The sequence below is a fragment of the Blennius ocellaris genome, assembly GCF_963422515.1.
Source record: "Blennius ocellaris genome assembly, chromosome: 8".
Taxonomy (NCBI): domain Eukaryota; kingdom Metazoa; phylum Chordata; class Actinopteri; order Blenniiformes; family Blenniidae; genus Blennius; species Blennius ocellaris.
Genome location: NC_137657.1, coordinates 10,297,715 through 10,324,034, shown reverse-complemented (window position 1 = coordinate 10,324,034; position 26,320 = coordinate 10,297,715). Strand labels below are relative to the sequence as shown.

The 26,320-nt window shown below is 45.7% G+C and overlaps 1 protein-coding gene across 2 annotated transcripts; it reads right to left on the bottom strand.

Moving 5' to 3' along the window:
* Positions 1-98: 98 nt before the first annotated feature.
* On the bottom strand, positions 99-21,695 carry nr4a3 (nuclear receptor subfamily 4, group A, member 3). 2 transcript variants are annotated; one of them, XM_080500627.1, is made up of 9 exons: positions 21,356-21,695; positions 18,098-18,268; positions 17,082-17,163; positions 13,446-14,281; positions 8,250-8,379; positions 7,063-7,226; positions 6,761-6,960; positions 3,164-3,342; positions 99-1,023 (listed from the first exon to the last, which is right to left on the bottom strand). In XM_080500627.1, the coding sequence occupies exons 3-9, from the start codon at positions 17,143-17,145 to the stop codon at positions 761-763; spliced, it is 1,836 nt and encodes a 611-aa protein (XP_080356753.1). In that variant the 5' UTR covers positions 17,146-17,163; positions 18,098-18,268; positions 21,356-21,695; the 3' UTR covers positions 99-760. The 2 variants fall into 2 exon arrangements, with proteins under 2 accessions (XP_080356753.1, XP_080356752.1); XM_080500626.1 differs by lacking the exons at positions 17,082-17,163; positions 21,356-21,695 and adding an exon at positions 19,009-19,334.
* Between the last annotated feature and the right edge of the window lie 4,625 nt (positions 21,696-26,320).

The window sequence follows — 26,320 nt, the reverse complement described above, 5'->3', positions numbered from 1 at the left end:
TCAACTGCCACTTTCATGTGTCTTTAAAATATCTGTGTGTTGTGTTGTAATGTTTTTATGTTTTATTCCCCCCCCCCCCCACCCCCCCACCCTTCCCAATCTGGGCATGTGATAACTGACCTCTGACATTTCCGTACGTCTCAATATGAAAATGCCACCTTCCTCCTTTCAGCAGGAGGTGACTCGTGTTTCAGTTCAACATCAACAGCTCTAAAAACATTCTTGCACACTGACATCTCTCCTCCCCTACTTTCTAGAAAGATGCCCCGGGGCTGAACGATCCAGGTGAAAACACAGATAAACAAGACTTATAAACCCTGTGTCTTTTTTTTTTTTTTCTTTCTTTTTTGTTTTTTTAACCAATTGATCTGCCACCGGGACAGAGAGGACAGTCAAAAAGTCATTTCTCTTTCGTCCATCTCAGCAGCATCATCCTCCCGCGTGAGAAAAACAGGAGAATCAAATAAAAAGTGGTAAAGCGTTGGAATAAATGTCTTCTATACAGGTGAAAAGCGGTTATGTGGCTGTCCGTTAGAGTGAAAGGCGCTCGAGCTTGATTATCCTGTTGGGGAGAAGCACACGATCGGTTCTCTCAGTTTTGCATCGGTCAGAAGGGAGCGTGTCTCTCTCTCCTGGGTGTGTGTGTGTGCATGCTCCTTTGGAGGGTTGGGGGGTTGGGGGGGGTGGTGGTGGGCGAGACGTGGGCGCCAGAACAGGACGTAACGTCGGTTTCTCTCCGTATATTCTTTTTGCCGGTCCGTCAGTAGGGCAGAGTGTCCAGGAACCTGTCAATCAACGGTGGGGGCGGTACCAGATCCTCCAGCTTCAGGTAGAAGATTCGTTGCAGGCCCTGGGTCCTCTGGGAGCGGAGCTCTGCCCTCAAACCCAAGACGCGACTCAGTGGGGGCGCGGCCTTGGATGAGGAGGAAGAAGGGCCACAGCCCAAGTGGTCTCTAAGACAACAAATCACTTTATTCTGCAGCTCCTCAACCCGCTTTGAGTCCTTTAAACCTGGAACTTGTTCTGTGGATAGACAAGGAGACGGGAACAATTCATTAAACACCAAAGATTAAGTCAGCGGGGCACAGAAGAAATACACACGTTATACACAAGTATCAGATCTCATTCAGCTGAAAGAACATTAGCTACATCTTCTTTTATATTGAATTCCACCTCATTAGCCTGTATGGCTCATGTTCTTAACAGGCCTTAACCTGCCTCATTCAGTACAGATCAATACTCAGTCTAACCTAATAAGCCCCCAGCACACTGCCTGCACACACACATGGACGCACACACGCACACACACCCACGCGTGCACGCACACCCTCAACACAGAATCTCTGCAATTTAAAAATTTTGAACTGTGACGGAAACACAAGTGCTCAACAATTAGCCGATTATTTGCCCTGTGAGCAGCCAAATGAAATTAGAAACGCATGCGCGCGCGTACACACACACACACACACACACACACACACACACACACACACACACACACACACACACACACACACACACACACACACACACACTATGTGCCCATGGCAACTCCAGTGGCACTCGTACCAGGCTTAATGTGACACTAACTCATTCTGCAGAGTGTCCAACCCCCACCCTAAAACACACACACACACACACACACACACACACACACACACACACACACACACACACACACACACACACACACACACACACACACACACACACACACACACACACACACACACACACACACACACACACACACACACACACACACACACACACACACACACAGCTGGTGTGTTCCGCAGGGAGGCTGCCACTGAGACCAGTCTCACTTTGAGGTATCCATTATCTGAAGCTTATTTATTGTTTGTTTATGGTGACTCTTTTGTTTGTTGTGTTTGCTGGTGCAGAGTCACTCCAACCCTCCTTTCACTACGGCTTTCAGACCTCTCACACACTCCTGACTCCCTGTCTTCTTTCTTCCCACTCTCGCTATCCCTCCTTTCTCTATGTGCGTGAGCTCCTGCCGGGGGATCGATGGGAGCCTTTCTGCACAGGCCACTCTGAAGTGGTCGATCGCCTGGTGGCTCTGGCGGCTCGGCCGTGGTTCTGTGCTGTGCGCTTTGCCGAGGTGGCAGAGCGCCACTGAGAACGCCACAGATGCCATTCCAGAGCCGCGCTCCACGGTGAGGAGGTCGATCAGGCACAGAGTTAAGTGCTCCCCCAGAGAGTGAGGACAGGGTCGGAGGGCTCAGACATAAAAAAAAAAAAAAAAAAAAAAAAAAAAGTGGAGGGAGAGGAGGTGGGGAAGCTGAGGACAGCCGGGCTGGGAGGGGGTTTACCTATTGCCTAATAATGCACCGATTCTGACTATGATATCAAAGGATTAAACAAAAAGAAAGAAAAAAAAAAGGGAAACGTGAACACTCAATTGCAGCATCTACTTTGTCACGCCGGGTTACATTTTCTTTTGCATTTTACTGACAACTACTTCTGTCACATGTGTGCGTTCACAGAATGCATGCTGACTCTCCCTTCACTAGTTTTCACACATGAGCACTGATTATAGGAACCAGGTGTGTGGCAGGTGCAGCAGGTGCTTCTGGGTATCGGGTTCTAGTTTGAGGCAGAGATGTGCGAGTGCACGTGTGTGTCTTTGAGTGTATGTGTGACGTTAGTGGATGGATCCACCTGCTAGCCATGACGATGAATCCCACATGAAAAAAAAAAAGAAGCTCTGGACAAAGGAAAAGATGAGGCGTCCATATGTATATTCATGTATTCTTTCTGCTTGATTGGGCAGTATTTATGTGGAGTGAATCCGGCTGTACTTGTACCTAAAGCAGCATTTATATATGTTGTAAATATGTCCATTCTATTGTTATCGTTGATAAGTTTTAATGGGGCTTCATGTGAAAATGTGTAAATGGAATTGTTATGAGACTATATGTGAGTGCAAAGTGTCCTCGTCTATTCTTGTTTTTATTCAGTGCTGCCCCCAAAAAACCAAAACAAATTCCTTGGATGCTGAACATAGCAGGCAATAAAAATCTTTCCCATTCTCATGGAAACACTGAAGAAGAAAAGAAGGGTTGCTGGGTTTTATTCTTCTAATCCTCCAGTCTTACTTTTAGCCACCGATCATTTTTGATTGGAGATGTGTTGGTACCTGTGAGCAGGACGAGGGCAGCCAGGCAGGCAAAGGCAGAGGCATCCAGGTTGAGGCTCTGGAGGTGGGTGGAGAAGTCACGGATGGAGTCCAGCCACTCTCCGAACCCACGAAGGCACTGAAACCTGTGCAGCACCAAGCCGTTACAGAACACAAGCTTATCCTCTGAAAGCGTCGACCTGGGGAACAGAGAGAGGAGAGGAGATGGGGGGGTGGAGAGCTGGTTAAATCTCCATTCCAGTTGAAGTCTGTATTTTCCCCACACGTATTGTAAATATCGCTTAAGATACCGGGGCAAGGAAACAATTACTATAAAAAACAATGAGAAAACCTGGCAGTGTGCACACTCACACACAAATGAGACACACATCAAACACAAGCATGCAGCTGATTAACGTTGTGTTTTCCAAATTACAGCATTTTAAAACATTCCTGTGTTTCCTTGTGGTGGGGTGGGGTGAAGGGTTAGGGCAGAGGGCTGCTCTGAGCGTGTGTGTGTGTGTGTGTGTGTGTGTGTGTGTGTGTGTGTGTGTGTGTGTGTGTGTGTGTGTGTGTGTGTGTGTGTGTGTGTGTGTGTGTGTGTGTGTGTGTGTGTGTGTGTGTGTGTGTGTGCGTGCGTGCGTGTGTGCGTGTGTATTTGCAGATAGGTAACAGTTATGGCTTTAATGTGCCCAGACTGTGGTGTGCAGTGGAAACGCAGAGCTTTAATGAGGAAATGAAAAGGCTTTTCAGATGTATTTAACCATCACTTACTCACGACACACAACATCCCACTTCTTCATCATCAAGCAGAGAAGGAGAGAGAGAGCGCGCGGTGATGACTGGTCCTTATTAGCGATCACAAGACATGCATTGTTTTCTTTGCTACAGTGTTTATTACAGGAGGAAGGCGAAGGGTCAGAGTAAGCTAAAAGGGACGCAGGATGCTGCGCGGGAGGAGAAAGTGTGATGTTGGAAAACAGATGATGTGAGAACAGAGAGTCCAGGAACTGAAGGTGGGGGGGGGGGGGGGGGGGGGGGGGAACTCAAATTATACCCTGTGCAAACATTGGGTTTTAACAGTCAGGAGCTTAAGATGTGATACCATTTGTGTCTAATTATCGTTACTACGATTTAAAAGAGGTACTCCACCCACTCTCAGCCAGACGCCTGCATAAAGAGGCTTGCACTTCATTAACTCTGTCGAACATTCATAAAAAATATATTTTCTCTGTTTTACACACAAACAAAAGCCGTTAACAGCAGTTATCAAAGTTAAAATGAGTTTGTCTGCGACATATAAAGATGTAAAAATTAAGAGAGGAAATGAGGGAATAACTAATGGGCATGTGCTGGGAGATGATGCAGAGCAAAAACAAATGCAAAGGCCCAAGTTACAGTTTTGACATGGAAAAAAAAAAAAAAAGTTGAAACAAAAGTCTGTTGTCTAACAACTTTTATGGATAGTTCCCATTACTTAACATAGTAGCATGAACTCTGACAGTTTCACAAGTTTACTCCGTTATATTACCATTAAATTTACGATGATAGTCGTACAACTTACAATATTTTTGAAACTGCTTTTGCAATGTAAAAAACTCTGTGGACTCAATATATTTCAGTGATCGACTGTCAGGTGGTCCCACAGACGTCAAGAGATTACATCTAAAATGTAAAGCCACAAGTATCATGTTCCACCTCGCTAACATAGTCTGCATTTTAGGAAGTGACTAATTACCTTTCAAATAGGTTTACCTGGTTAATTTTTTTTTCTTCTCCACACTACTATTTGACCTCAGTCTGATAGTAGCACATGAGCAAACGTCTCCAGACAGACTGTGAGATAAGCAGCGAGGCAGATGCACGCACACAGCCAAACAGCTGGATGTCTGCCACACATTCCTCTCACCCCTGACGACTCCGTCACCACGGCGTTCGACCAATAACCACAGAAACTGTTTGGTAACGGGACGCTTACAGCAATGTCGGCCCCGAAGAGTGGGGCAAATTTACTCTTTGCACGCTGAACACACACGCACACACACGCACGCACGCACGCACGCACACACACACACACACACACACACACACACACACACACACACACACACACACACACACACACACACACACACACACACACACACACACACACACACACACACACACACACACACACACACACACACACACACACACACACACACACACACACACAGAATCATACAGGACACACGCCTGCAATGGGGAGGAGTCTGCGAGGCATCTCAGTTCAACGCGGGGTCAAAGCAGGGCCGCGTCAGGAACCAGACCAGAGAGTCGGCTGCATCCTCTGCTCTCACGGAAGACAGAGAATGGAAGACAGTGCTGCTTTTATGTGTGTTTTCCACTGTGCAGTGGGAGTTTGGAAGATGGAAAGATGAGCATTGTGTGTGTGTGTGTGTGTGTGTGTGTGTGTGTGTGTGTGTGTGTGTGTGTGTGTGTGTGTGTGTGTGTGTGTGTGTGTGTGTGTGTGTGTGTGTGTGTGCGTGCGTGCGTGCGCGTGCACGTGTCTGCGCACATTGACTGAGGCCCTGATGCGTTCAGTATTATCAGTGACTCAGAGTCCCAGCCTGAACCCCCTCCTTCTTCCTCCTGCTGGGACTGTGATGCCACCGCCCATTTACTCTACCCACCATGCACCTGGACCTACACGGGGAAGAGGAAGGCGGGGACTCTACATCATCCGTGTGTGTGTGTGTGTGTGTGTGTGTGTGTGTGTGTGTGTGTGTGTGTGTGTGTGTGTGTGTGTGTGTGTGTGTGTGTGTGTGTGTGTGGGTGTATGTGTGTGAGAGTAAGTGCGCTTGTATGTCTGACCATGTTTGGTCTTCTGCCCTAGACGACAGCACAGACAAAAGGATGAGCTTGTAGCCTGGCCCCCCTACTCCCCATAAATTTAACCAGCCGCATACCTTGCAAGAGCAGAGCGGTAACCCGGGGTAACCCTGAGGCAAAGACGGGCCGGGGGCAGTCACAACGGCACCACAGGTATCCACGAGGACGCACGTACGCACGCACGCACGCTCGCACGCACATTCTACTTCCTTGCCTGTCTCAAGTCAGCTGACCCGAATATGTATCCCCCTTGCCACCATAACAGCCCTTTTCAGTTTCTCAGCTGACTGGTTTTCAGATGGAATTGATCCTGTCAATTCACAGTTCACAATGTTAGCACAGTTTTAGCCTGCTGAACACACACACAGAGCTCTCTGTGTGCGTCAGATATCGGACGAGAGGAGCGGAACTTTGTGGGTGTAGCTGCTGTCATAGCTACAGACTCCATTCATAATTTGGTTCATATGGCGATTACTCAGCTCCACTCCACCCACTCTGGAGATACACCAACACAGCAGCACACAGTGTTTCCAGCACAGTTACATGCTGTACTGTAAGGCATATTTAGACGCTTCTTGTTCTTACACTGACGTGCAAAATGATCCCAGCAAATGAAGGGATTCCTAATAAGATGTCACTCAGTACTTTTTTGTTAGAGTTGTGTCGATGTGCGACATTAACTTCTCCCCATGACGTCATGAGGGTGTTGCTGCTGATAGAAAGGCTTCATCTTCGCCTCCTTACCTGTGAGCCAATCGCAGGACAAACAGCTCCAGGAAGGCCGAGTCGATGAGCAGGTTCTGGTCGTCACGCTGGAGTTCGGAGAAGCCGGGCAGCCGGTCAGCCCAGCACCGCGTGGTCTCCATCGAGATGGTGAGCAGCCTGTAGAAGAGTTGAATGTGATCCACATCTGATGACGAGGACGGGGGGTCTGCAGCGCTGAACTGTGTCACAAGGAGAGCAACGAAGCCATTCAATCGAATTCAAAAAACACAAGCAAACAAAAAGGGGCCACTTCGCTGAGAGTAATTAAGTGATGTACGTACTTGGCTGTAATCAAGGTCACGGGGTGTGCAGTGGGAATAAGCCCTGAGCAGAGCGGAGAGCAGACTGAGAGGCGGCGAAGGAGGAGACGCCTCCGTCTGCAGGGGGCTCTTTGGTTTGGAGGGCAGACGGCCTCGGCGCCCCTTCAAGCTATCAGTACGGACCACTGTGAGCGAGAGGAAAGACAGAAGAGGCAACAATGAAAGTGTTTATTTCAGCTGAATGCGATAATAAAACCAGTGCCGCATGCACAACGGACTCCTGTTTCTCCTCTGATTGGCTTGATATCAGTATTTTGTTGTAGTGGAACTGTGAGTTAAAACAAGAAAATACTTTTCTTTTCTTTTTTTTTTTTCCATGTCAGCTGTCCAGCAGCACCTCTGTCCCAACACAGGAGGCAGCATGCCAGCAGATGGCAGTGGAGCTGTTCCACAAGCTGCAGGCTCAAAGTTTTAAAAAAAAGAAAAGAAAGGTGTGTGTGATGTGTGGGTTTATTTGGGTTTATGTGCACATTTGTGTGTGGTGGTGAGGGGGTATTACAGGAGACAGGTGAGAACCGTCTGGATACAAGGACGGCCTGACGCTCCACATCAACAGAGCATCAGTTCTGAACAAGAGGGGTGAAGGTAGGCCACACTATGGAGAAGTCGCCTCCTGTACATCACACACACACACACACACACACACACACACACACACACACACACACACACACACACACACACACACACACACACACACACACACACACACACACACACACACACACACACACACACACACACACACACACACACACACACACACACACTCACATTCAGCCTGATCTACTGGAGCTCCTAGAGAAGACCCACACACAGGTATAAGTTGCAAACTCCACACACTGAGTGCGAACGACTGCACTACTGTGGTCAGTTCTACTCTTGTTATTCGTATATACCCATCCCGGGTTAAGGAGGTTAAATCGTGTTGGGGCCTAATTGGCGGGCTGCATTTCCTATTTTCTTTCCCACCGGAGGAGAGGATGGAGTTCCTGCATGGCCGTGTGTGATGTTACCACGGGCCATATCATTACCGGCCCATTAAACCCTGATTGCAGAGGCGTAAGTTGTGAGGATCGCGTGGAGGTCAGGGTTGTGTTGCGTGATCAAGATGTGTGTGCGTGTATGTCAGGTGTGTGGGCTCTTACCTTCCTTCACCATGCCCACACTCAGGCACTTCTGGAAGCGGCAGTACTGGCAGCGGTTGCGTCTCCTCTTGTCCACAGGACAGTTCTTACTGGCCAGACACACATACTTGGCGTTTTTCTGCACAGTGCGCTGGAGAAACAAGAAACAAGGCAGCGCAAGATAATCAGCCTCCAAACACAATCAACACCTAATATTTGATTTGTTTAATTCAATTTAGTCCCCCCCCCCCCTTCTCTCCCCCCTCTTCTTCTCCATCAAAGAATGAAAGCAGAAGCTCGCAGGTCAGATTTTAATTACGCGCTGAAAGGCGACGGTGACATCAGTATAATTAGATAAAATTAATTTTCCAACATGCCTCGCCTGCAGGAGGGACAATTTTATTAGCGCCGGAGCTGACAATGGGGATGGGGCGCGTGGCGTGCCGAGGCGGGTCCCGCGAGATGGGGAGGGAGGGGGGGGGAGACAGCGGCCGCGAGAGCTGCGTGATCAGATTGTTTGTGAAGCTCGCGGGTCAGCTCGTGGCACCTCCGGGGCCTCGCGCCGCGCGCCTTCTCTCCACGGGCCCCGTGGGAGCTGTTTTCTCCTTGGCTGGCTCGCGCGATTATTACTGACCTTATTAAAATGAAATCAGAAACGGGCCACGTGGGGGTGAGCGCGCTGCGTGAATGAAAGACAATAAGAACTGAGAGAGTAGTAAATGCCTTTACCCTGGGTAAAATCTGATTGAGGAAAAGGAGAGGGAAGAAGTGAGCAGCTTTGAAGTGGAATAAGTTGCGTCTATATAGTTGGACACGGAGCCTGGGTTTGTCTATCATGGTGCGGTGGGCAAGAACAGGGCTGCTCTTTGTGAAGCAGCTGATTGTTCCTAATGTGAAACCACAAACTAATATGATCAGTTTGGCGTGGAGCTGTGGACCAAACCAAGTGAGGCCTGCAGGCCATGCTGCCAATGATTATAGGTGCCTTTGACAAGATGGATTGTTTCAGGAAGTGAGTTCTGCCTGGTATGTGTCGTCTTCTGGGTTTTCTGGGTTTTAACAAGTCTCGTTTCTCTCAGTGAGTCTTGTCTTTCCACATCACAGTCTTGTTCTGGATATAGTAGTTTATTTTTAACCATTATTGGTTAACCCTAGTTCGGTTCATATTCATTTTACTGCTTCAGGCTGCCTGTTGCTCTGTTGTTTATGTATCAGCTGATCCCTTTCCTTGGCTGTCTGTTATCTACTGACTCCCCCACTTCCATGTTTCAATTTCTTTTACCTCCAACCTTCATATCTAGTCCCTCTCTCCATGTTTCTTTGACATTCACCAGTGTGATTGATTGGCTACAACTTTGTACCAAACTTTGCGGGTTTGACTGCACAGTAACTAAAAGTCCTGCAATTGACTCAACACGACATTCCATCTCCAGTGCAAGCTTTTACCTGGGGTGCAAATCTGTGAACAAACTGATTACATAGGCAACTCACATTTCCACTGGAAATACACTGATTTGCAGAGTGTTTACATTACATATGCTGTTAAGCTGTGACTCCAGTCCTGGATAAACAGTGTAATTTAAACAAACTCCACACCCGGAAAGTGCTACAGCATCCTCTTTTCTTTAACGCCTCTAAAACACATCAAAACAAATCCAATTAGGAACCCCTTGCGCCACACATGCTGGTGCCCCCGGGAAACCAATAAGACACCAATTATTCCATATGCTCCGACGCCAGTGCGGAACTGACGCATAATAGGCGCAAGCGCCGGATGGGAGTCGTTGTCATGGCACTGCAGATCACTGTGAGTGTCTCCCTCTCATCCCTTCATTGGTCAGTGACCCGTGCAGGCAAGGATAAGTTAGTTATGGTCATTAATATGGTCGAGGGAAAATTTAATCTGTTTTGTTGAAATCAGGAGTTAAATGTGCACAAAATCCATGCTGATGTTTATCTACACAGGCATTTATTTGACCATTCGCATTCAATCCAATATACTCGAGTACTGTAAATCTTTTTTTTTTTTTTTAAATGGATTTTAGGGTGGAATGTTTTAAGCATCAAAAAACATGTGTTTCCGTGCACAGAGTACAAAGGTCACAGGTGAAAGAGATGTATCTGAGTTGTGGTTCTTGTGTGAGGGTGACGTTGTTCTTCTTGCTGACCCCAGGGCTTCATTTATAAGATAGACAGTTTCCTAGAAATGCCTGTTTGCAATTCAGATAAATTGAGCTCTCATGAGTTAGTGCCGGTCTGTCTCCTGCTGTTTACTGTCTTTATCTATTCGGCGTATGCGTGCATGCGTGCGTGCATGTCGGCTTGAATTCATGTGACTTTTCTTTGCTCTCTGAACGCAGAGTGGTACGTGGCTGGTGTCACATCGGAGAAACGACCTGTCTGACCAAATACAACCAGTTAGGGCCAGAGGTTCCTGTGTGCTTCTTCCACATGCACAGGTAAAGAGCGTCTCACACACAAATCACGTCAGTATGATTATCAACCCTGCAAATGACTCTTCTACATTCTAAGTTGAATGCTCATTCATTGCAGTTTGTGAATGAGCCAGTGTAAGGTATACTTTGCAGTATTTTAATTACACATTCATCTGTTCTCTGTTTCAACTTCACGTGGACACATTAAATGAAGTAAAAAAACGGCTCAGTAAAATGTTGAGACTCAGAACGCAGCAATGAATTATGCGCACTTGAAGCACATTAAGAAATACACACACACACACACACACACACACACACACACACACACACACACACACACACACACACACACACACACACACACACACACACACACACACACACACACACACACACACACACACACACACACACACACACACACACGATGCTACCAGAGGCGAGCATGCAGTGATCGTCGTAGGGGCTGCATGGAGGCAAGCAGAGACAGATTCTTGACATGTAACATGTGCTAATAGCCTATGCTTAAATGAAATGCCTTTAGGGGCTTTGTCCACCCTCACCCCGAATCCCATCCCCTCCCTTGCCTTAGATCTATTGTTGTCTCTCTCTCTCTCTCTCTCTCTCTCTCTCTCTCTCTCTCTCTCTCTCTCTCTCTCTCTCTCTCTCTGTCTGTCTGTCTGTCTGTCTGTCTGTCTGTCTGTCTGTCTGTCTGTCTGTCTGTCTGTCTCTCTCTCTGTCTGTCTGTCTGTCTCTCTCTGTCTCTCTCTCTCTGTCTCTCTGTCTCTCTCTGTCTCTCTCTCTCTTTCTGTCTCTCTTAGCAAAAAGTGTTTGAAGTGGGAAAAAAAACATAGGTAAGCATCTATGAGCCAAAATTGTTTGTAGTAATAACTTTCATTCAAACTCCAGAGGCATGCACTGACGTATACGAACAGTATGTTCTGTTGGTACGTGTATTAATGTGCTCGCCCCATATGTGCATTCAAGTGATGAAAACTTGTTTTTCTTTCAAAACTAGACAGACGACTCTCAGCTGTACCTGACGTGCCGTGCAAGCAATGGCATATAAAAACTGTGCAGTTGAGTTGAGGTGAATGTGAATTTTGGCGGATAAAAGAGCAGCTAAAGCAAGTCCCCGGTTGGGAGTAAGTGCATAAAAACAGGTGGCTTCATTGTCCTTGCTGTTTGTAACAAAATGTTTTATACTTGCAGCTAAGATAGTCCTTAATTTTAAAAAATTCTAATTCTGAATAGGTCCTCTAAATTAATGGAAACCAGTGAATGGAACACATTATTCAGACAAAATAAAACAAACACAGGAAACACCACTTATTAAAGACCTAAATTAATTCACAAGGAAAATGTGCATCAAATTGCAATAATGAAATAAGAATAATTCACAGCGGGCTTCGACTATAGTTTAATGTGTAATAACTATTCATGGATAATTAAATATAATCAGGAAAATATTTTTAGGGGAACAATAAGACCATCAGGATAATGGAGGTAATGTACCTGAGAATTTATGAGAAACAGCAGGTGTGTGAATAGCATGTTTCAGTTTCTGCTGTTGCATCCCCGACTGGCTGTGCAACAGACAGAAAAACGCCTTCATGTTTTACGTTTCTTTTTTTCCCTGCGTGGCCGTGCGCATATGTTGAGTGCATGGTCGGTTGCGTTTGCATGCGTGCATAGAGGAAACATGGCGAGGCTCGACAGGCGTTGTGGCTGCAGAGCGCGGCAGAGAGCAGACAGCCCGCAGCCTGCTGCCACCAGACGATGTTTTCATTAATTACCAAATAAAAACAAATTGTGAAACTAATTGAAAAGAAGGATAATTCATTTCCACCTACCAGAGGCATTATTCAATTACCTCCGTGTTTGCACCCTCCTTCTTGCTGTCTCTTAATTTGCGCTCTCATGTCCCATGCAACCAGTAGAATGCTTAAACAAGTGTGCTGGAAATTGTTATAATTTAAAATAAATAAATAAAACGGGGGGGGGGGGGGGTTCTGCAAAGAAATGATTTGACAGTGGGAATGTAAATATGACGTTACTGTAGAGAAATATATATTTTCATGATTGTTTTTATGTGTGTGTCGTGCTTTATGAAGAACAAAAGAAAAGAGGGAAAAAAATTAGTGACTAAAATCCGTCTCTTGGTAATGACAAGTGTGTGTGTGCACGTGTACAATAACTAGGAAAGTGTGAGATTAACTCATTCGACGGCCTGAATTACGGACTGACTCATATCAGTCCCTGCATTCTGTCAGTGAAATGTGGTCAATTTTGTGGCCACTGATTCATAGCAAACATGCCGAAAGGAAACTTTGATTACAAGAGAGGATTCCTTTCATGATCACTTCTCACCGCTATTCATTCCGGAGCGTCAAACAATCTGACAATGACTTTTAATCGTTCTCTTGCAAGACCTACGAGCCCGGAGACCACGCACGTGCGCACTTTGCCCACTTGACTGATGAGAGAGACACGACCCATGGGCGTGTTGCACGTTCCCAGTGACTTCAGAAAGTGATCGGCGCGATGCAGAAGAGGCCGCGGTGTGGGAGCAACGACGAAGGCAACAGAGTTGCTCCAAATAATCCCATCAGTCAGTGTGCAGTAGAGTCACAGACACTGTGGGATATTTTGAGGAGGTTTATGTCTGTGGTGAGTGCATTTGTTTCTACAAAGGTCAAAAAAAAAAAAAAGGAAACAAGATGGAAATAGAATGGAAGCGGAGATGAAAGTGGAACCTCTGATCGTTAAAGACATTTACCTTGAAGAAGCCCTTGCAGCCCTCACAGGTGCGCACGCCATAATGCTGGCAGGCTGCGTTGTCCCCGCACACTGCGCAGGTTCCCTCTCCCTGGGGGCCGCGTTGGGGAGGCGAGGGCAGGGTGTCTCCTAATAGGGGGCCGCAGGGCCCGAGGGCCAGGGAGCGGAAGGCGAGGCTGCTGCCACCGGCACCGCGGTGCAGCTGGTACATGGGCTGCTCCAGAGGAGGACCGTGGGGATGGGAGACCGACGAGGAGGAGGAAGAGGAGGAAGAGGAGGTGCGGACCAGCCCTCCTCCCAGGCTCTCGTAGCCACCGATGCTGCCCCCGCTGTGAGGCGGCGAGTGCTGGTAGAAATGCGGAAAGCGCGGTGACTTGAGGGCTCCCGTGTCCAGGCTGGAGCCCAGGGAGTGGGGGTGCGACGGAGGGACCAGCGAGTGCTCCTCCCACAGGAAGGACGAGCCAGGTTGGGGTGGCAGAGACGGGGTGGTGGGGGTGGAAGGGGGGGACTGTTTAAAGTACATAGCGGAGGAGGCCATGGTCTCCAGTGGAGGAGCAGTTGGGTAACTCTCCTCCTCCTTTTTGATGGTGGGCCTGTGTGTGGGCATCTGGTAGAGGCATGAGGACTTGGGCTCGTAGCTCCCCTCCACGAAGACGTTAAAGCTCGGGAGGGAGGTGGTGGCGGCGGCCGAGATCTCGCCCCCACCCAAGTCCAGCTTGGTGTAGTCGGAGGTCATAAGGTCAGAGCCGTAGCTGTCGCCCTGGTAACTGAAGGACTGGCCAGAGTAGGCTGAGCCTGGTGGGGCGGGCCCATACTGAGCCTGCACACAGGGCATGTCTGCCGGGAAACAGAGCACACGTACCGGTTAGAGCCGCGTGGCACATCAGACCACGAACATTTCATTCTGACAGTACGGTTCCGATGTTAGTGAGGACACAGCAATCATTAGTCAGAGAGCTCGTTGACGTACAAGCGTACAAACTTTTTTTTGAACACAGAAGCAGGACTTGACAAAAAAAAAAAAAAAGATCACTGAGAGAAGCAGAGCATAGAAAAGATTTTACTGTAAAACTACAGGGTGTATGTAGACTGCGTTACAGGCACATGCATACAGAGGTACTTCAAGTCTGTGCCATCATTCGTTCAACGTCTAAAAAAAATTCTGCACAGCTCTATTGGAACAGGCAGTGGGGTTTTTTTTTCAGCTTTTGGGGAGTGACAGATTGCATGATGCTAATAACGTTTTCTGAATGCACCTTTCAATGACAGGCTTTGAACAACTCTTTCCATGTATTGCCTCACTTTCCTGCATTAACTCTTCGTACACTTACACTGGAAAAAAAAAAAGCATAGAAGAATGGTTTGGAGCACACAGACACACTCACAATCCCCAAACACTACTCAATCTCCCGCAGTTAGTTTGGTTAGAGAAGCTGTGGCTCATTGGCACACGATGCTGAGTTAAAGCCCGCGAAGCAAGTGTGTGTGTGTGTGTGTGTGTGTGTGTGTGTGTGTGTGTGTGTGTGTGTGTGTGTGTGTGTGTGTGTGTGTGTGTGTGTGTGTGTGTGTGTGTGTGTGTGTGTGTGCGTGTGTGGGTGCACACTCTGGTTAGTCAGATGGCAAAGCAGATGAGATAACATTAAAAAAAAACAATGGAACCCCATGGTGGTGCTGGATGCTTGCCACACACACACACACACACACACACACACACACACACACACACACACACACACACACACACACACACACACACACACACACACACACACACACACACACACTTTCATTCAGTTGAACTCCCAGCAACAGGCAACCCCATCCCATCATCTCTTAAGTGTGTGCGTGCTGCACGCGGCCTCCTCTTATCAAACCTCTTACGTAATACGAGACACCTGCGTCTGCTTGCGTCCTCCTGAGCGCGCCCGCGCGCTGAGTGTGTGCGAGGCTTTAATCGGTCCCGAGTGTCGGCGCAGCCGGGGTTTTGTGGTGTTTGCTCGTCGCTCTTGAGCAGGGAACTGTCAACACAGCGCTGCTCCCATTGACGCCCAGCATGCGCGCGCTCTGCCGTAATCGCCCCTATTCCACCGCGCGTCATGTTTGTCTAGTCAAATACGGGACCGATCGGTCCTACTGTTGTTGAAGCACTCACAAATTCCATCCATGCGGACTCACTTAGACCCATAAATGGGGGGGCGGGGGGCGGATAAAAGGACATTTTAGGTATTTTAAAGAAAGCATCTACTTATCTGCCTTAAGCGTCATAAGAGCGCAATTACTCTATTTTGCATGAATTGCAATTTACATGCAGTTATAATAGGAAATGTTCAAGACAGCCCGAAACCTTCAACGCGAGGTCATATATTCTGAATAACACACGTCACTTACGGGGAATACATGCAGAGTGACACATTTATTTATTCGCTCGAACACAATTAAACTGTTAAGTCTTTTTTTTTTTTTGGGGGGGGGGGGGGGGGGGGGGGGGGGGTAGCGTGCGTTTCGGCTCTGGGGGCTCGGAAAACAAAAGGATGACTCAAAGCGTTAATTAAGTAAAGAAAAAAAAATTCAATACAGCATATTCACCGACTTAACTTTATGTTTCCCCCCCTCTCTTATTTATTTCTGTGGAGACTTTGAACGTCAGAAATGAAAAGCATATGGTCCAAATCTCAATCTAAGCTTTCTGTTTAAGGACGAAAAACAAACATAAATAAAGTGGATATAATATTTTCTTATTATTTTATCAACAAGCTTAATTGGTGGATTATCCGAAATTCGCAATACGAGTCAAACCGTGGGCTATACGTGCACGTGACGCCATCAACTTTTTTTTTTTTTTTTTTTTTGGTCTTTAAGTGACCAGCCCACGTGGAAAAGGGTACACGCATGAAGTGACATATGGCGTCATGGGGCCTCTTTGGGCTGTGGGTTACCCAAAAAAACTTCCTCAACTAATCAGGTGGGAGAGAGAGAGAGAGAGAGAGAGAGAGAGAGAGAGAGGGGTCGTGTACAGTGGTGAACTTTGTGGCTCAGTGTGTTGTGTCAGTAGGTCAGACCTCAGATCATCAGGCATCTGTGTTTGTACATGTGTTCAAGAATTATTGCACCTGTCATATAGGGTATTTCACCAGCAACTATTGCACAATTCAATACTTTTATTCTGTGTGTGTGTGTGTGTGTGTGTGTGTGTGTGTGTGTGTGTGTGTGTGTGTGTGTGTGTGTGTGTGTGTGTGTGTGTGTGTGTGTGTGTGTGTGATACACATGTACAGACACTTCCATTGTTAATGGTGTTCCAGATGTAAACACAGGACCGTATGTACCGATCCTGCTAAAAACATTCACCCTTATCCTGAAAGGAACCTGTAAAACCACTTGTGTCTACGAATGTCTCACCCTTTACATTGGGCGACAAACCTGGCCTCCACTAAACGGCGCACACGCGCGCGCACGCACACACACGCTGACAGGTTTGCATCATCTGTCATTCAACAGCACCCGTGTGTGTGTGGGTGTGGGTGTGTGTGTGGGTGTGTGTGTGTGTGTGCGTGCGTGTGCGTGCATAAGCAGGGGAGACAGACAACCCAAGCAACACAGGTGGAGCAGCATAGTGAGGTGAAGGGAAACAGTCTCTAACCTCGAGGTGTGCATTTCAACTGGACAAACTGCAGCTGTTCCAATAACTGAGTGCGCTTGTTCATTGTCAGAATGCCATAGATCTAACAAATGAAAACATGAAGCAGCAGACATAAATATAAAAATGCATTTCTTTGTCAGTGATTCACGAGGCAAACCGTTCGAATTCAATGCTCGCCAATAAAGAAAGTGAAGCAATTTCATTCATGCCGACACACAACAGACGAAGACAAGATTACATCATCAGTGAGTTTTTGGGGTAATTTATATTGAAGCCAGATCAGGTGTTTAATTTAGCAAGGACCACATTTATATGCAAACGCTTCTGCCAAGCGTAAAAATAGGCTACAATTACAAATATTGCCGAAATGCTGCAACATAAATATAATCCACAATTTAAAGTTTTCATAAGGACTTTTCAAAAGCCTCGTTGAGTCACAAAGAGGATCGAAGACTGACTTGCTTTTATAGTCCGCAGATTATGTATTTAGGTGTGCATAGTCTCACAAGTATCTCATCTTGGTGAGTAAAAGGTCAAAATAAAATGTCAACTCAGTCCGCACTTGCCAGCTCAAACGCCAACTCACACAAACGCACGCGGACTCATAAACCGGAAACCTAACACTAAAAGAAAATAATCTCTGCACATGCTCATCTCGAGTTTGATTTTACAAAAGAAGAAATTACCAAAATTAAAAAAAAAAAAATTAACAAAACTGTACTTGTTGACTGAATTTGACCTGTATAGTATATTTTACTCTGGACTATTGGTCATTTTTGTGGAATAAATTATCACCAAACTCACGTCACCAAACCCGCCACACTGATTGCGTATAAGAAAATAAGCAGCTTCTACATGGATCTTAAAAACATGAGAGAGAAAGAAAGAAAGAAAGAAAGAAAGAAAGAAAGAAAGAAAGAAAGAAAGAAAGAAAGAAAGAAAGAAAGAAAGCAAAATGATAAAAAGCCAAGCTGAAGTTTAAAGAAAGTGTGTGAGCGTCGGTTTCCTCCGTGTACCTGGTGAAAGAGCTTCGCGCTGAATGGTGCTGGGTGTCCGGGGTTTAGGGGTGGCGTGGCTGCGGCCGTGACAGGGCTCCTGGAGCAAGGCGGACTCGGCGGGCGTCGCAGAGGGAGTGTCGGATCGCTGGGGCTCCAAGCTCGGCCGGGCGCGCTCTTCCGAACCTGTGCCTGCGGGAGAGATTAGATCTGTTTTAAATCCCCGGTTTGAGTCTCAGATAAAAAGATAGAAACATTAAAAAAAAAAAAAAAGAAAGAAAAAGATATGCAACTGTCTTTCCCATGCCACAATCGATCTTTTCAATTTTTTCCCCCCAGACATGAAAACTCATCTTTCTTTTGATTTTTACAAACTTTGCGAGTACAGGTGAGGTTGGAAAACATTCTTAACCCATAAAACCACAATTATAGCCAGACAGCAGTTTTAACAATATTAAACATAGTTTATTCATCTGAAAATAGACGACTCTGAATAAAAACAAACCACCATGCCGACCGGGTAGTGTCAGCAAATGAGTGAAAAATAGAGGGAGAGATGAAAGTGGACATAAACTGAGCGCGTGTCAAAACAAGATAGTACTCGCCGAAACAGTGATCTATAGAGGAGACTCTGGCTGCTCGTGCAGATTGAATCTTAAATAAAAGTGAATATTTACACATTTGGATTTAACAGACTGAAGTTGGCATTAGATCTGTCATTAAATCTATGCTACGAACAAAGTGTAATACAACCCACAACTAAGGACATTTGGCTCATTTCAAAACTTACATTTACGTGGGCGGCAAGTTTCATTCTAACTTTAAAGTGTTACGCTGTTATTATTATTATTATTTTTTAACTTAAATTCTGCAAAGCATACATTAAATCAGACAAACGAAGTACTAAAAGAAAAGAAAAGAAAAATACAGACCTACAAAAGTGACAACTTTTATGAAAGCAGTTTGCGCCAGGCCATCGTTTCTCTTGCCTCTGATAAACACCGTATTCGCCTGCTCAGGGTTCATCCAGGATAGACACGCAAAACCTCGAAATGTTTTGGAGAGTCGGACCCGAAACTATCACGAGCGGACTCCGGTGCGCCGTGCGCCTCCAACTCCCTCTGACTGCAGAAGGACTCGCCGTGGCGGTCGGATTTCAAGGCCCAGAGCGCCCCCTTTCTGTCACACACTCAGTTATATAGACGCACTCTCTCTCCCTCCTTCTCCCTCCCTCTCTTGCTCTCTCTCTCTCTCTCTCTCTCTCTCTCTCTCTCTCTCTCTCTCTCTCCTCTCTCTCTCTCTCTGTCTCTTTCTCCCTCTCTTCTTGAAATACAGTATACACACAGACACCTCAGCATTGCGAGAGACCACTCAGTCCTCCAGTGTGCGTCTAAAACCACAATATACTCACCAGCACCTGCAGCCTGCTGTGTACTTTAGCTTTTTGTTAACTGATCACACTAATCCAGCACAACCACTTTTCCCTGAACTCTCAATTTGCAGACCAGTTCTCAGAAAGAAAGAAAGAAAGAAAAAAAACCCCCACCAAGACCTCAGTGACCCCTTTTAATGATTCCTTGTTTTTTGTTGTTGTTTTTTTTGATAAATATCTGATCTATTGAACCTCAAAGTATTTTGAAACAAACTGAACAAATAAGAGTAAACAAACAAGTTGAGCTGTGTAACATGTGTTTTATTAAATCTGATTTAATACAGTTAAACCATTATTTAATTCTGTATGGAGCCACTTGACAACACACACACACACACACACACAGACCATCTACGACCGAAATAATCAATTTGTCATCGTAACAGAAGAAATTAAATCGTCATAAGTCAGTGCCTCTATTTTTGAACAAACTCGTGCGTAAAAGGGTCGTGGGTTTACGGAATGAAGCCAAATTGTGTTTGTCGGAGGAGAAATTAAATTTGATGTAAATTGACACATTCGGCATGTCTTCTCTAATGAACAAATGGATCCACCTCTTGATTTCTTCTCAGACAGGAGCTGGCCGCTGGGGCTCTGGCCCCGCGCGCACCGGTAACCAAGAGAACCGCAGAAGAGCTGCAAAGCACGCGCCCCGGAGCGCCGGTAGCCCCCGGTAGCCCCTCGCAGCAATAACCCCGGACAGCGCAAGGCTTCCAGCAAACAGAGACAGAGAAAGGAGAGGACATAAAGGGGTGACCAGGGAAATATGTGAGTACTGTAAATCAGCTCGGAGACTGTCAGAAGTGCCTGCGTGTGTGCGTGGCTGCGTGCGCGTGCGTGCGTAAACTTCAGGATGTGAGAGGAGCTTGGGGAGGGGGGGTGTAAAATCAGCAAGTTACTGAAGTTACCTCAACTCAGCAATGGCAGCACCTTATCATAAACTATACTGACAGGCAAGTGACCGCGTAGTTGTTAAATAATACCACGTGTTTTCTCTAAATCACACCAGGAAATATCTGGGCATCGCTTTATTATTCAGTGTGTCGTCACATGGAAGAAGTGAGGCCGTGCCCCCGTGGAGTCAATCACCAGATTGACCCGCTTATTAATATTGTGTATATGAATCGAGATTGGCGCTGCGGTCTTAATCCCGAGAAGCTGCAGGCTGAGCTTATCAAAGGTGTTCCGTGATAAGCGACTCATAAAGTGAGTTATCAGCGGCATGGTTTATCAACACAAACACACCCACTTTTCCACACACTCGCATACACACGTCACACAGTATATATAAAACACTCATTTGAGTCCAGACCTTCCTTGAAAACACATATCGCATTAAAATAAAATAAAACAAAACAAACCCACACATACATGGGATAAAATGAAAAAAAAAAAAAGAAAAAGCATTAACTCTTCTCTCTGGGCTCCTGTCTGAATGTGGGTTAGACCACTCAGACCATTTGTGTGTCTAACTCCACTATTCACTGTGCGAATGAGAGACATCTCATTTCCATGACAACCGGAAAGGATATGATACCTTCCCTGCCGCAAATTAAATTCAGTTCCAGCCTGGTTTGCTCTCACAGGCGCACAGGCAGCGTGAGCAGCTGTACGCGGAGCCTGACATATCAACAGGTTAGAGGCGCTCAAAGTTAGACTCGTGGAAGACAGAGTGCAACATCAGCACGAAACAGCATTAAATTATTAAAAAGGCATGAACACACAAGCACACGAGACGGTAATCGTGTTCTGCACGAGTCTGGCAGTCCACCATCAATCCATCCATCCATCCATCCATCCATCCATTCATTCATTCATTCATTCATTCATTCATTCAGTTGACTTACTGGTCTGCTGTAGCGGTTCCGTCTTTACATGTGGTAATAACCTCGTATGAAATATCCTATCTCCATCCAGAATATCACCGAAAGTTTGAAGTGATATAAAAAAATATAAAAAAAGAATAATGACTTATTTTAGCGAGGCATAAGATTAAAAAGTTTCGCGCTCTTCCTCTTACTTTTTTCTAAAAGTAGAAAAAAAAGTAGAAAGAAAATGAAATCTAAAAAAATAAAAATAAAAATCAGACTCCGGAGTGTGAGGAGCGTGTCTGCGTCCGTCCCCGTGCACCGAGCGTGTCGGTGCTGATGGGTGCTTTGCAAAGTGTGAGGTTGTAACGCGGGTTTGTTTATGTGCGCCGTCTGAGGGGAGAAAGTCAAATAGAGCATTTATGTGGGCTCTGCCTCCACATAGAGCGCCTGGTATGCGCTACGTCAATGTGACGCCATGGGAGAGGTGACGTCACCGCCCCTCGCTCTCTCTCTCTCTCTCTCCCTCCGTACAGTACTGGACACACATAAACCCCGCGCGCCGTGCCAGAGAGAAAGAGAGCGAGGGCGGCCGAGAGAGCATCGCGCAGAGCGAGAGAGAGAGAGGCAGTTGGTTTGATGGTTGCAGCGGAGGAAGCCGAGGGGGATCCAGCAGGCGGGCGAGCTCACGCGCTACCTCACATCACAAACCACACCGTTTGCCTTTTTTACTAGTTCATAACGGATATAAAATATTAATACATAAAACACATGTTCAAAGAGACTCAACAATCCTTTCTCAGCCAATCCGTTTTTGGTTTTTTAAATGCCAAGTATGTTTTGGACTTGAGCCAGGTTATGATTAAAAATAAATAAACTCATACAAAAAAACCATCCAAAACTCGAACTATAGGGACACAATGGTGAGTAAAAAAATACGCAAATATGAATTTACAATACTTATACATATATAAAGAATATATAGTCTATATAAAGAACATTGAAATAACATGGAGATGGTGCATTATGTCCTAGTTAATTCATCACCTTTCATAAACCACAAAGTGTGAGTAATTATTATGACCATCGATTGAACAAAGTGTGTGTATATATGGGAACATAAATGTAATCTTGTCCTGATCCTATTTCATTTGTGTTGTACCTTTTTGGAATATTCAGTTAATGTGTCATTGTGTTGTAATGTGTACAAGGCTGACCTCAATCAAACACCAAAATCAAAACATCAACATTGAATTACCTGATAGTACATATATCAGTTAACTACTTAGGTAAAACCTTAGACACCTGAGCTATTATTTAGATTGGATGTGCATATTGAAATCCAGACTCAGTCATAGTTATGGGTCATGTATTAGCCTGTCAAGGCACAGAGTATCAATGCAGCTAATATTAATCAATTTCTTTCAAAAATGGACTATTCTGAAACCCAAGTCTTTGATGATACATGATATTTAGTCTGTTATGCTATTTTATCATTGCAAGAACTGTAATTGTAGTGATAAATGATCTAATCCTATTTTGAATACAAATAGGCTTATTTAAATGTGATTATCAACTAGAATTAAATAGTGTTTTCCTGTCTTAACACGTCAGAACACTGGCATGTGTTCAGGATTTGTTAACAAAATTACAGTAGTTCTAAAGTGGTTAACTATTAGGATGTCAAAGGGGTGATCTATAATTATCTATTTATCTATTTAAAAATAGCTATTATACTTTAAACATTGATTTTATGTTTATACATAAAGTTATCATGTAAAACAGCCTCGAGACCCATCAGCCAACACCTTTAAACCTACAGAAAGTGTGCCAAAGTAAGCTTTTCTTGGCCGGAGGCCTGAAAGTGGTTTTGAAAATAGTCTAAACAAACGTTGTCGCGTGAGGAAATAAGGTAAACAACGTGGTAAGGCAGAATCGGAATAGTGGCGCGCGGCCACCCCGCCAGCGGACTCGGCAACCTCAAAGTTAAAAGGCGCCGCTGCCGATGCCGAGCACAATAATCCTCGACGGCCAATCACGAGGCGCGTTTTTTTTTTTTCAGCCAACGTCCTCATTCTGTCCAATGACGAGTCTCGGGGGGCGGGGCAAGCCTTGACGCACTGAGGCTCGTGATTGACGCAAGCCTTGTTGCTAAATTTAGCCCCTGGACCGAGGCAGAGTGAGATAGCGAGAGAGAGCCCATTCATTGTGCCGGGGCGGGCCCCGGCTATTTTAGCCCCGCGATTGTGATCCAGCCAAGCCAAATATAGTCGTAGACAGGTATTTTTAGCCGTAAAGCGTGTCCCCGTTTTCTTTCGGCGAAGGCGACCTGGCTGATATAGGATACTCTTTGCCATGAGCTGTGGCAAAGAGTATCTTAACGTGTGATCCAGCAGCAGCAGGGTAGTTTTACAGTCAGGTGATGGTCAGTCCAGTCAGAGAGAGAGAGAGAGAGAGAGAGAGAAAGAGAGAGGAGCTGTGGAGGGAGGCAGGCGCAGGCTCTCCTTCTTCCTCCCCGACTTTAGTCTCCCCGGGGAGGGATAAGGGGTGGAAAGCACCATAGAGGCGTCAAACAGACACTCAACAGGTTTGTGGATGTGATGGATGGCTTTGCAGCTTCGCACAGCACCCGCCGCTTCTTCACACTTTGAGCCGAGGCTGCACGCGCCGCAACCAAAAGTTTTGCCCAACGCTGCTTCCAGCTCTCCTGCGACGTGGAATAACGCACACTCGCTATTTAAAATCCACCTTGGAAGTTAGCCAAGCCGCACAACTCGAGCTGAGGATGTAAATAGTATGAGGGGGAAACATGCTTTACAAAACTTTTATAAGTGTAAAAGTCTCATTTTTTCCCTATCCCAAACTTGAAAGTTTCATATGTGAAATTGAAGAATTGAGTGTAACTTATACATTGATGATATTTATTAAGGGTTTCAGCTCTTTTAGTTGTCCATGAGTACTTTGCTAATTTCTCACCAAATATCAAACACAGTAAAAACCAGCCAATATTCTGCCAGCAAATAAACCTGTCCATATCAAATAAACTCTCTGTCATCCACACATTGATGGGAGAACACAAATAAACGTCACTCAAGAAATGGCTTTAGGGGCCTTTCTTTAGTTTACATGATCCCCTTGCATATTTGTGTGGCTTGCTCTGTAATTCACAGTCCAAAAACATGTGCTTGACAAGAATTTGTGGGCATAAATTGTCCTCAGGAGTGAGGAAGGGTGTGTTTGACTGCCTCTGCGTTTACCTGGGCGTGATGGATTGGTGTGCCCTCGCTTCACCCGGAGTTCGCTGGGACCTCCTCCAGCGTCCCGTCACTCTGAGGTGGAACGAGCAGGATGATGGATGAAAGTGTTCCAAAAAAGGTGTTGACGTGAATGGACGTGCGTATTGGTCTCACTGTCTTTGCCCTGCGATGGTGACCGGCAAAGTTATATCCTGCCTTCACCTATAGTGACCTGGGTGCTGCCACACCGTGCGGCCTTTAGTTTGAAAAGGTACTGAAGGAAATAGCTGAATGGGTGGATTTATCCATGTTTAGGTGTGCGACTTTAACGCTGCTACACAAGGCGATTCCCATTGTCACAAAATAAAAAAAAAAAAGACAATCGTGTGAGAATTGTTGCGATATCTTTGGTCTTGGCTCTAAATCGGTGGGCCGACATCACACTGTGAGACCCGCTCAAGGACGGCCATTGTCATGACCTTGCGACCAAAGATCACCTGCAATACAAATTCGGACTGTGTCAGCAATTTGGGGTGATCGCGGCCGCTGCCGAGACCTACGTCAGCTACCCACCCAATAGAAATGCAGTATGAAATGACGACCTGATCAGCGCTAAACCCAAATAGTTGCTTTGCAACTAGAATGTGAGCTGGAACCCAAGAAGACGGCCTCGTTAGAGGAGTGGCAGCAGAAGCCTCGCCTCTTTTGGGGGATTTCGCTCCAAACGCACTAATGAAACTACTCGGCGGTTCATGTTTCGCTAGTTTCTGTTTCGTGAATGGACGGCGGCACGCTTAGAACGTTTTATTTATTGAGCAATCACTTCGACTCACATATGTGGAGGCTTACGTTTTTAATTGTTAAAAATCACACCGTTTTGTAGCAGGCCTTACTCACCTTCAGAGAAAGGCCCCTTGCAGGTGAAACAATGCAATGTATGTGTAAAAGGCTATATGAATTATTAATATATATTCTTACATTTTTGCGTCATCCTTGTCTCATCAAACTGCACAATGACAGTCAAACTTGAAATAGTCTCTCCCGTGGAATTAAAGTATGTGTGAAAATACAAAAACAAAAGCCTGCGGGAGCCAAATACTGGTGATCATTCTGGTATTATATAGCACCTGTAGTCGAGAAAGCATCAGATTATCACTATCTAAAAAAAAAAACGTATGTAAAATTATATTTAACGTAATATAATATAAACTTTAGGTGCAAAATGTGCTTTAGAGGAAGGACATATAACTCCTCATGTTTAAGCAATAAATATAAATGCACCTGGCTCATGTGTTCCCTGTAAGCCCTGTAATCTGTGCTGTGTTGTACCTTGAATTTAACGCTCTTTGGAGCTTCTGATCGAAAAGCCAAAGATTTTCTGAAAACGGCAAGTTGGTCCAGCGAAACGGGTCGTGACTCAAACCCTCCTGGCTCCTTGCCGAGGTAAGCTGCAGCTACGTGAGCAGGGGATCCCGGACTCCAATGTTTTCCTGACGTTTGTTTTCAACAATCTGAAAGTATGAATTGTGCTTCATCCTGCCAAACGCTGGTCATTCCCACCGTGCCACGATAAGCCAGGAGGAATGCAGATCACATGCCACCAAGTCGCAGTCTTCCAGGGAGTCTATTTTTTTAATTTATTTATTTTTATTTGGGATTAATTTTTAAATACTTCCCCCTCGTAATACACATTCTCACTCCTTCATTGTTGTGAATAGTTTGCAGTGTTTTGTAGTCTACTTCGTTGGATTCCACTGTTTCTGGTTGA

Excerpts from the sequence above, each read along its gene's own strand:
- nr4a3 (XM_080500626.1), bottom strand. The coding sequence starts at position 19,102 with ATGAACCCTGAGCAGGCGAATACGGTGTTTATCAGAGGCAAGAGAAAC. Across the intron at positions 14,282-18,097 it reads GCGCGAAGCTCTTTCACCAG|ACATGCCCTGTGTGCAGGCT; the intron begins GTACACGGAGGA and ends GTTTCCCGGCAG. Across the intron at positions 6,961-7,062 it reads GTGACCTTGATTACAGCCAA|TTCAGCGCTGCAGACCCCCC; the intron begins GTACGTACATCA and ends CTTGTGACACAG.